Below are 10862 nucleotides of genomic sequence, written 5' to 3'. Positions count from 1 at the left end.
TACTGACACTGATGCTTTTTCCTTCCCTACCCTCCCGAAATTCCCAGAGCTATTAACTAGGTCACGGGAGCTGGTCCCAATCCAGTAGTTTATCTAATTGCCTTTTTATAGTATATTGTGCAACTCTTTATTATCCTGTCAGAGTTCCTCTGTATGGTGCCGGAGGGGGGGAAAGGGGAGGCAGAGCTGGGATGAAGCTCACTGCTGCGCAGCCAGTCATGGTCGAGAGCCGAGGGTGAGCTTGTGCATCTCTGGTGCTGCGAGGATGGTAACGGCCTGGGCAATAAACCTAGGAGGTGCTTTTAGCAACGGCTGGGGGCAAGGTGGACCGCTTCTGACTCCTGTGATCACATCTCTAGGTACATACATACATGTCCGGGAGGGATGGCTGCTTCTCCAAGGAGCCAGCGTCTGGGCTGAACTGCGCTAGGTCTGCTCTGGGCAGGCTGGTTCGTGGGCGGACGTGGCTGGGGAAGCTTCTTGGCTGGTCAGGCAGAAGGTGCGCCCCCGGCCTTCTCATCTCTGCAGCTGGCAGCTCTGCTGACGATGCCCGGCAGCGGGTTTCAGGGGTGTGGGGAAATATTGTGGCATAAGCAAGGAGGCTGGGCGGGAATCAGGGGGTTACACACCTGCGTTCGGACATCCATGCTTTTTGTCAGTATTACAGGGGAGGATGAAGATGGGCATGCGGGAATTGCCTTAAGTCCCCTTCTTCACGGGGACCCATTTCGGACACGATTTGCAGCACAGTGGCTTTGAGGCAGTTCACAGCCCACCGAAGCCCATGAGAATCAAATCCTTCGGGATCTGGGAGCCTGACTATGCAGTGAACTAGGAGCAATGCTCGTCCTGCTCCCAAATAGTCACACCTTCATGCACCTGCCACTGTGTTGTGCCATCCAGCAGCCTGGAGAGGGTCTGTCAGTGAGGGCTGTAGAAAGACAATTCACTCGGGGTTGACCTTTCCTGCTTTTCAGAAATGATTTGGGAGCACAAATAGCTCTTTTCCCTCAGTTTATTAATCAGAAGACTCAGCCGCAAGCCCCCCACTCCCCGAGCCTGCTCTGTAGAGATAAGGCAGAGTCGCTCCTCCGGCTGGATCTGCCGGTGCCCGGGGAGGATGGGGGAGGTCTGGGCGAGCTGTTCCCCGCAGGAACAGGGCTGCACACCCCCAGCCCTGCCAGGGTTGCCCGGCGGGGGACGAGACCCTCAGCCCACCCCGGGGAGCGGGTGCAGAGAAAGCAGTCAGTGCCAGAAACCCCCAGCGTCAGCCCTGGGCAGAGGGGAGGGCTACGGCTCGTTTGCAGGTTCTCTCTTTCCTTTTAGCTTCATCTGAGATGATTTGCAGCTCAAACACCCCCCTGGGACCCGCTAACCTTTGGATAAGGTTTGGCTCCGTTATACTGCTTGGGCTAATTAAGAGTTAGGGGGAGCCCAGGAGTGACGCGGCTGCCTCCATCCATCCATCCATCCATCCATCCATCCATCCACCCCTCCCTCCCACCATCCGCCCCTCCAGCCTCCCCCCTTGCTCGCTCCGCTCCGGCTCCCCGGCGGAGCGGCGCGCTGCAGGCGGCGATGGGGTGAGAAGCAGAGGTAAATGCCCCGACCCTCCTCTCCATTTCTCGGGCTTCGCTTTCCTCTCTTCCTCTGCCTCTTTCCTCTATTCCGCCCCCCCCCCCCTTCTTTTTTTTTTTTTTTTCTTTTTTTTTTTTCCTGTGTGCTTTATCCCTTGGTTTAGCCGCCGGTACAAATTCAGGGGGTCTTTTTTTTCCAGTCGCTGCTGCAGAAAGTCTTTTTCTCCCTCCTCTGGAACAGGGCAGGAGCGAGCCGCCGCCCCGGGGACTGAGGCATCCCCGGGGAGGTGCTTCTAGCCAGGCAGCAAGGCAGGGTGCTGCCGGGGGGCTCCGGGGTGCGCCCCACCAGCGGCGGGGGCAGGCGGTGGGTGAGGGCTCAGCTTCCCGGCGTTAGAACCGGGCGTGGGATTAGCGAGTTGGGCGTAGAGGCACCCCCGGCACCCTCCACTCCCCAGCTCCTGCATCCCTCGGCCCCCCTGCGGCCCCTGAACTCCTCAGCATCCCCCCGGCATCCCCTGCATCTCCTGCACCCCTCCAGTTTCCTATTCGCCTCGATGTCCGCCAAGGTTGGGCAGGCAGCCGGGGCTTTGCCGGGGGTGTTAGGGTGAGGGGTCCCTCGGGCAAGGAGGGGACACTGCCGCATCCAGCAGCGGGAAGAAAGATCTCCCGCCCCCAGGGCATCCCCGCCCGGAGAAACGGTCCGGGTCGGCAGGCGGGGACGGAGGGTCCCGCAGCCCACGCAGGGAGCCCCCTGCCTCGGGGAACGCCTCTCCGCACCGGCCCGGCGAAGCTGGACTTATTTTCAAGCTCCCTGTGGGTTTTTTTTTGTTCGGCTGGTTTGTTTGGATTTGGGTTGGAGGGTTTTGTTGGGGTTTTTTTGTTGTTTGTTTGGATGGGTTTGGGGTTTTTTTAACTTGGTTTGGGGTTTTTTGTTTTGTTGGGGTTTTTTTGGTTGGGTGGATTTTTTTTGGTTTTTTTTTTCCCTACGAGGTGTCTCCCGAGCCCAGTACGTCCTTAATATGCTGGATACTCGAGGAGCAGCCGAAAGCCCTTCTCCACCACCCTTGGCGTGATGCCGGTGGTTGGGACCCCCTTCCCCTCCCCGGCACCGAGGGGGGGTGGTGGGCGGGGGGGGATGCGGCGCGGTGCCCCGCCGGCTCCCAGCCGGGGCAGGGCCGAGGTTTGGGGGTGCCGGGGCGGGGGAAGGGACATGCTAGACGGGTTTAGGAAGTATTCACGCACCAGACAGCGGTTTGGGTGAATTTTCGTTCCTTCCTCCGTGATGCCCCCTGCAGCCGCCAGAACCAGGTCTCCTTCATGTCTTCTCTCACAATGAACTTGTCTTAGGCTAAATTATAAAAAAAAAAAAAAAAAAAAAAAAAAAAAAAAAAAAGAAAGAAAAAAAAAAGAAGAAGAAGAAATCGTTGAATTTATCCCCCGAGGTGTTCATTGTAGCAGTCCTTTTCCAGGACTGTAAAGAGGCGAAACGGCGACTGCGGCAGCCGAGGGCAGCAGTGCCGGCCCGAGCCCCTCGCGTCCTCCTCCCCTTGATTTTAATTGTCCCCGGTGAAACCCCAGCCCGCCGCGGCCCTGGGGGCGGGCAGGGCCCTGCTAAACCCGGGGCGAAAGCCTGCCCCGCTTGGCTTTCTCGACCTATTTGTGCGCTGACATGTAATAATTTCTCCGCAAAGCCAAGGATGCGCCTCGCTTAGCCGCCTTCCCTCTCCTCGCAGAGGAGCGGTTGCTATAAAAAAGCCCCGTTTTGGGGGGGCAGTCTGCTGCAAAAGTCCCCCCGCGCCGGGAGCCGAGAGACCCCCCCTTAAGGGTAAAGTCCTCACCGGGGCCTTTTTTTTTTTTTTTTTTTTTTTTTTTTTGACACATTTCAGCCGCTTTGCACCCAATTTCCTTTTGGATTCTGGCAGAAAGGGGAAAAAAAAAAAAAAGGTATTTAAGGTTTTTTTTCCTTGGAGCCGGGTGGGAGGTTGTCTCCCCACCTCTGCTCGGTGCCGCATCCCACCTGCGACTGCAGCCCCAGCGCTCCCTCCCCGCTCCCTCCACAACGATTTTACGAAATAATTTAGAGCTGGCTTTTCCGCCCATCTATAGTAAAAAAATATTCTTTTTTTACCTTCCAAAGCAGCAAACGAAACACAGATTCCCCCCCGGCCTTTTCAAGGAACATCTATTTTTTTGTATAAAACAACGATGCAAACGATCCCCCCCGCAGCAGAGGGGGACGTGCTCTCACACACACCGCCCCAAAATGCCAGCGCTCTCCCTGCCACCCTGGACTTGTCTTTGCCACAGCACAGGACAGGGATTTCTCGTTGCCGTTGTTTGCTCAATTCGGAAATATTTTAAATAAAGAAAAAAATCGTAAGGCTTTTTAATTACAAATAAGTATAAGCTTTCGGAAGCAAAACGAAAATGCCGGTTTGGGTTTTTTTTTTTTAAGCAAAGGAGACTCTCTACATTAGATCGCGGGGACCAAGAGGAGAAATCCGCAGTCGATATCCCCGCGGGCTGCCGGTGTCCCGCAGACGCCGGTGCGGTTCCGCGGGGCAGAGGCGCTGCCGCCCGGCTGCGAGCCCCGGGCGGGAACGGGAACGGGAACCCGTTTCCCTCCGTTTTCGGAGCACGCAGGTGACAGGAGTCGTTACAGGCAGCTAAACCCTCGTTCCCTGGGCGCAGGTTTCCACACACCGCTGCGCTCCGCGGCTATGGCAGGACACGCTGCCCCAGCTGCCCCCGCCGCTGTCCCCAGCCTCCATAGGGGCCGCACGTTTTGGGGGGAAGAAAAACGAAAAAGGAGGGCGTGCGAGGAGGAAAATTCCGTTAAGAACCGGTCGAGAACCGTTTGTCCGCCTCTTCAACGGGGCTCTTTTGTTCGCCGTGGGGAAGGGGCTGGCGGCGGGGGCCCCGCGGCGCGGCTGTGGGGCAGGCTGTGGGGCAGGGCGGGCAGCGCAGGGGCTGCGGAGCCGGGGGGGCGCGACGGGGCGGGGGGGGGGGGGGGTCCGCGCGCGGCGCTGCTGCTGGCGGGGCCCGGCGGGCGTGGGTGGGGCGGGGAGGGGGGGGTGAAGGCTGGGCTTGGCCGGGGAGGCTGGTACCTCCCCCAGAAATGCAGCAATTCTCTCCCCTCTCCCTCTTCTCTCCGCGAGGTGGGCGCACTGCGATGGAGACGCGGCGCGCTCTGCCAGGGGCTTGCTCTGCCCGTCTGGTGACAGCCGCCGGCTGCTGACAGCCCCCCCCCCGCCATCCCCGCCCGGCTCGCCCCCCGATCCCGCCGCGGGGGCCGGCGGAGCGGCGCGGAGCGGAGCGGGCGGCGGGACGTGCGGGCCTGCACCTCCCCGCAGCGGTGTCATGCCCCTGGGCACCCCGGCCGGGAGCCGCTCGCACTGCGCCGGGACGCGGAGGTAGCGGCTCGAAGCAGCCCCCCCCGTAGCGGCCGCCCCCCACCCCCTCGCCGGGCGCCGAGGTCCCCTCCCGCCGCCCCGCCGCTCCCCCGCCCCGTCGGGTCTCTCCGTCCCCGAGGGTCTCCGAGCAGCGGAGCCGGCCAGCCGGCCACCATGGCCACCCTCCTCCGCAGCAAGCTTTCCAACGTGGCCACCTCGGTGTCCAACAAGTCCCAGGCGAAGGTGAGCGGCATGTTCGCGAGGATGGGCTTCCAGGCGGCCACCGACGAGGAGGCGGTGGGCTTCGCCCACTGCGACGACCTGGACATGGAGCACCGGCAAGGGCTGCAGATGGACATCCTCAAGTCCGACGGCGGCGAGGAGGGGGGCGAGCCCCCCCTGGAAGGCGACATCCACTACCAGCGGGACGGCACCGGGCCCCTGCCGCCCTCCGCCTCCAAGGAGGCGGGCGTCTGCTCGGAGCTCTCCGGGCAGGGCAAGCCCAAGATCACGGCCTGGGAGGCGGGCTGGAACGTCACCAACGCCATCCAGGTACGACCGCCACCGCGCCGGCACACCGCCGGGCACCGGGGAGCGCCCCCCGGCCCCGCTCCCGCTCCCCGCTCCCGCTCCCCGCTCCGCGCTCCCCGCTCCCCGCTCCCCGCTCCGCGCCCGGCCGGCAGCCCCGGGCTTGATCGCAAGCCCGCTGCGGGGAAAAAAAGGAAAGCAAAAATAGAGGAAAGACAGAGGAAAAAGGGCGGGAGGGGGCGGGGGGGAGATTAAAAAAGGAAAGGAAAAAAGCGCAAACCCGGATCGCTGCTGCTTTGCCCCCCGAATACGGCGCAGACCCCGGGAGGGGCGCCGGGCCCCAAGCCGCGTCCCGCTGCGCCTCCCCGCGGGGCCGGGCTGGCGGGGCTCCCCGTCGGGCTGCCCCGGCACATGGGCCGGGGGCGAGGGGGGACCCCGGGGGGCCCGGGCCGGTGGTGGGGCTGCGCCGGGGTGGACCCGGGCCGGCCTCTCGGCTCTGGGGGTCTTGGTGCACTGCGAGGGGCTGGGGACAAGAGAGGGTAGAGAGCAGGGCAAAGCCCGGGCGGCAAAACCGTGTTCGCTTGTTCTGGGTGCTCCGGGGTGAGATTATGCGGGTGTGCGTGAGCGTGCGGGTGTGATTGCACGGGTGTGATTGGGGTGGGGGGGTGGAACGTCAGAGAGAAAGGAGGGGTGCGTTATCGCGTGTGGCCGTGATTGCATGGCGTGACTGTGCGACCGATTGCGTGGGTGTGATGGTGTGCAGGCGAGACAGCGAGCGTGCATGTGACTGCGACTGTGTGACTGCGTGTGCCTGGGTACAGGTGCCTGCCTGGTGAGACAAGCAACACGGTTTCCATTTTGTCTCTTTCCAGGGGATGTTTGTTCTGGGCCTGCCCTATGCCATCCTTCATGGTGGATACCTAGGACTCTTTTTAATAATTTTCGCTGCAGTGGTTTGCTGCTACACTGGGAAAATCCTTATTGCCTGTCTTTATGAAGAGAATGAGGATGGGGAGATAGTCAGGGTGAGAGACTCCTACGTGGACATAGCAAACGCGTGCTGCGCGCCTCGCTTCCCCACCCTCGGAGGCAGAATTGTGAACGTGGCTCAGATCATTGAACTGGTCATGACCTGCATCCTCTATGTGGTGGTCAGTGGGAACCTGATGTACAACAGCTTCCCCAACCTGCCCGTCTCCCAGAAGTCATGGTCCATCATTGCCACGGCAGTGCTCCTGCCTTGCGCGTTCTTGAAGAACCTCAAGGCAGTCTCCAAGTTCAGCTTGCTCTGCACATTAGCCCACTTTGTGATCAACATCTTGGTGATCGCCTACTGCCTCTCCAGGGCACGTGACTGGGCCTGGGACAAAGTCAAGTTTTACATCGATGTAAAGAAGTTTCCCATCTCCATCGGCATCATTGTCTTCAGCTACACCTCTCAGATCTTTCTGCCTTCCTTGGAGGGGAACATGCAGAACCCCAAGGAGTTTCATTGCATGATGAACTGGACTCACATAGCAGCTTGCATCCTTAAGGGACTCTTTGCCTTGGTCGCCTATCTGACCTGGGCTGACGAGACCAAGGAAGTCATTACAGACAACTTGCCGTCCACCATTAGGGCAGTAGTCAACATTTTCTTGGTGGCCAAAGCCTTGCTTTCCTACCCCTTGCCGTTCTTTGCAGCTGTGGAAGTCCTGGAGCGATCCCTTTTCCAAGATGGAAACAGGGCATTCTTCCCCAACTGCTACGGGGGTGACGGGCGGCTCAAATCCTGGGGACTCACCCTCAGATGTGCCCTGGTAGTTTTCACCCTGCTCATGGCTATCTATGTCCCGCACTTTGCCCTCTTAATGGGTCTTACCGGGAGCCTCACAGGCGCAGGGCTTTGTTTCCTGCTCCCCAGTCTTTTCCACCTCAAACTCTTGTGGAGGAAGCTCTTGTGGCACCATGTCTTCTTTGATGTTGCCATTTTCGTTATAGGTGGTATCTGCAGCGTCTCTGGGTTCATCCACTCTTTAGAAGGCCTCATAGAGGCCTTCAGAACCAACGCTGAAGACTAAGGAGGGGCCAGAGTCAGCTGCAGTAAGAGAATCGCATCGAACATCCGCATAGCCAAATAATTCTGCATCCCTTTAATGGAAAGAGTCATTATTTTCGTTACGTGCATCCAACAAATTCTATGTCATAGAATCTGCAAATTAAAGGAAATAAGAAGAGATTAAAGTGTTTGCCCTGCCGTCTTTTTAAATAAGCTAAGAGTTAAATATATTTTTTTGTTATTTAGAATTTTTTGAAGGAAATTATCCGGTGCCCCACCCCTATCTCCTCACTCGTTGCCTGAAGCTTGGCCCCCCGCGAATGACCTGTTGGGAAACAGTCGCAGTTTTCAATACTCCTTACAGATATGCAATTCAGTGTTTCAGGAGCTGAAACACAGGTGCCGATCCAATGGGACTGGGTTACTGCGCTCACAGACGGAAGCGAACCGGCCGTGGGTTCTGGGAGCAGGGACCTTCGTTTTACACTGTGTGAGATGGATGTAGATCAGACCTAGATTGTACGACCAGCCCAACAAGTCCAAGCAGCGGCTGATGACCAGCGATGCCAGTTACCTGCAATGTTTACACCGTAGTCACATAGATGTCAGGACAGCTTAATTCTTCCATCCGAAATCACACCGAGGAACGGCGCTTCCCATCAATTACAATGTTTTGCCTCTGGTTGAAATCGCAGACCTGGAGTCCGCTTCTCGGTGACTTTTTTGTTTTGTTTTGTTTTAACAATTGTTATTTCTAAATTATGAAAAGTTTAAAAAAAAATAATTGTTGGATTTGACGTCGTTCAGGATACAAGAACAAAACTACGACACAATTCATTCTGTGCAATCTACCAGATCCGTGGAGCTGTTTCCAATGTACGTGTGGTGTCATTGTGGTAAATAAGATGAAAAATGTATATCAGAAAAAAAAATCTATCTTTAACATATAATGTGGTACATAAATATATCAAACAATAAAGAGAAAACATAGCCGATGAGGCTGGCCTCGTTCGTGGGGGGGGTCGGAGGAGCTGGGCAGGGGCAGAGGGGGGTTCATCCTCCCCACGCCTGCTTGCACTGGGGGGTGAGGCGTGGGGCTACCGCACATCCTTGGTGGTAACGGAGGGGTAGCGCTGGGTTGTCACCCACAGTGGGATTAAGCTGCTTGCAAGAGGTAGAACACTTATATTTCGGATAGGGTCGTCCTACAGTTGGGTGGAGGGGGCTGCTTTGCCCGCCCCCCCCCCAGCTTTGCTTTATCCCGTAGTGCTCAGAATCCAGAGATGGAGGGAGTTTGCAGATGTACTCTGAGACTTTTGTTCTTGTGAAGGAGGAGAAAAAAAAAAAATAACCACCCTCACAAACAAACAAATGCAGTGTGTGGGGGGAAATAAACGAAATAATGGGCTGGGGGTATCACCTGGCTCGAACCACTCTGCTCTGGTCACGGATGCGGAACGTGGGGCTGATCCCCGCGGCGGGGGCGGCCGCCCCCGCCGCGGGGATCAGCCCCACGTTCCGCACCCGTGACCGAAAACGCCTCGATTTACACCGATTTAAAAGCCACAACAACTAATTCGTTGTCCACCCGCTGCACAGCGGAGGATGAGGACTGGGGAGGGAATCCACGGGCAGCGTTCCCGCAGCCCCGGCACAGCAAAGGTCCCCAAATCGTGTCCACCCCCGGTAGGGACTGGGGTGCCGTGTGTGTCCCCCCGCCCTCGCCCTGCCCCGACGGCAGCGGGCAGCTCCGCAATGCGGTACCGGGGCGGGCTGGGGGGGTGCACAAACCGGGAAAACGGGCTTCGGCCAGGAGCAGGGGGGGGGGGGATGTCCCTTCCCTGAGAAAACAATATTTCGGGCGGTTTCCTCCGAATGACCTGTGATGAACCACCCCGCCGGCAGCCAAATCTGCCCTCACCCCCTGCAGGTCCCCGTGTCCCCCCCCTCCTCCTCCCGGTCCCCCCCGCCCCGCAGCAGCCCCGGGACCTCGGCGGCAGCGCAGCGCCCTCGCCCGACGGCGCGGCCCGGCCCGGCCCGGGAACCATCCCATCGAGCCGCCCGGGATGCGGGGAGCCTGCTCCTCCTCCTTCATGAGTGCTTGCCGCTTTTTTTCTTCTGCCGTGAGCTCTCTGCTCCAGCCCTGTTTTCTCCCTAGGGTGCTGAGAAGGGACCAGCATGGGAGAAGATCCAGCTCATCTTCTCCCTGCCCTGTGTAGGGCTGAGAGAACCCCTCGGTTCCTGGGAGTAAGTGGAGAACCGAGGAGCCCTTCGCAGGTTAACACCACGCTCCTCTGCACATTTGCGGTTTGCATCTGCTTTGCACGCGTGGGTTTTAGGATCCGTTTCTCTCTGCATTCCCCGTTTGGATCGCTGGAAGTGTACGGCTGCAGCCAGGACAGCTGCCGTGCCGCAGCAGTAGCACAGCTCGCTCGCCTCTTCTTGCGGGCAGCTGGCTGTGTGTGGATGGGGGATGCTCACAGACGAACCTGTCCCCTGTCTTTGTGTTTTTCAGGGGCCAAAGGTTTTCTAGTTTGGGGCACATGATGATAGAAACCGTTTTATGAAGCTTTAACTTTGCAGAGGTTTTAAACCTAATTCAGCACTCCCCCCCCCCCCCCCCCCCCCCGACTTGTGAACAGAAATGGCTCCTGCTTTGAGTGTATTTGGGGTCTAAGATGATTTGTGCCTTTTTTTGCTACAGTGGGGGAAAGTTAGGGCAGGCAAAGGCTCCTTGTCTCCATTCCTCAGGGTGCAGAGAAGGGCGGCACAAGCAGAGAGTGCCATCAGCCCCTGCAAGGGCACCTCAAATCCCCAAGTCCTGCCTAGGCACAGCCCCCCCAAGCCCCATGAGACACCGCCTGGCTGGAGGGACTCTGCGAGATATTTCTGCCTCCCCTGTGATGCCTGGCAGCAGGCTGTGCGGGTCCCAGGGATGACAGGGCATCTCAGCATCTGGCTCGCTGCAATTTTCAGCTGTGGTAAAGCCAGCGATTATCCAGAGGGCCCCAACGGGCTTTGTCTCACTGTCAGTTTTGCTCAAGCGCTTTCCTCCGTCTTTCTGCCGGGTGCCGACGCACGCTCACGGCTGACGTGAGATGAGCTTGCGAAATGAGCCCGCTCAGCAAGCTGGAGCGATAAGCCGAGGCTTTGTCCTCTAAACTTGTCCGTGGCTGGAACGAGTGCGGCTGTTGGTGCAACCCTTGTGACTTGGGCTTGAAATACAGGCAGCCCCCTCCAGCCTGCTGCAGCAGACATTTTGATGCTGTGCTGATGCTAGTGAAAGCGTACATGAACCAGTGTTGTGGGAGATGTGCAGTCTTTAAA

General features: G+C 58.5%; 1 protein-coding gene across 1 annotated transcript; it reads left to right on the top strand.

The window, feature by feature from the left end:
• The first annotated feature begins 4617 nt into the window (after positions 1-4617).
• SLC32A1 (solute carrier family 32 member 1) lies at positions 4618-8528 on the top strand. Its single transcript, XM_049816987.1, has 2 exons — positions 4618-5521; positions 6370-8528. Exons 1-2 carry the CDS (start codon positions 5144-5146, stop codon positions 7555-7557), a joined length of 1566 nt encoding a protein of 521 aa, XP_049672944.1. The 5' UTR covers positions 4618-5143; the 3' UTR covers positions 7558-8528.
• Positions 8529-10862: the final 2334 nt, after the last annotated feature.

The sequence above is a fragment of the Accipiter gentilis genome, chromosome 14 (genome assembly GCF_929443795.1).
Source record: "Accipiter gentilis chromosome 14, bAccGen1.1, whole genome shotgun sequence".
Lineage (NCBI taxonomy): Eukaryota > Metazoa > Chordata > Aves > Accipitriformes > Accipitridae > Astur > Astur gentilis.
The sequence above is the reverse complement of the archived record's forward strand: the minus strand, read 5'-3'. Positions and strand labels throughout refer to the sequence as shown.

Excerpts from the sequence above, each read along its gene's own strand:
- SLC32A1 (XM_049816987.1), top strand. The coding sequence starts at position 5,144 with ATGGCCACCCTCCTCCGCAGCAAGCTTTCCAACGTGGCCACCTCGGTG. Across the intron at positions 5,522-6,369 it reads ACGTCACCAACGCCATCCAG|GGGATGTTTGTTCTGGGCCT; the intron begins GTACGACCGCCA and ends GTCTCTTTCCAG.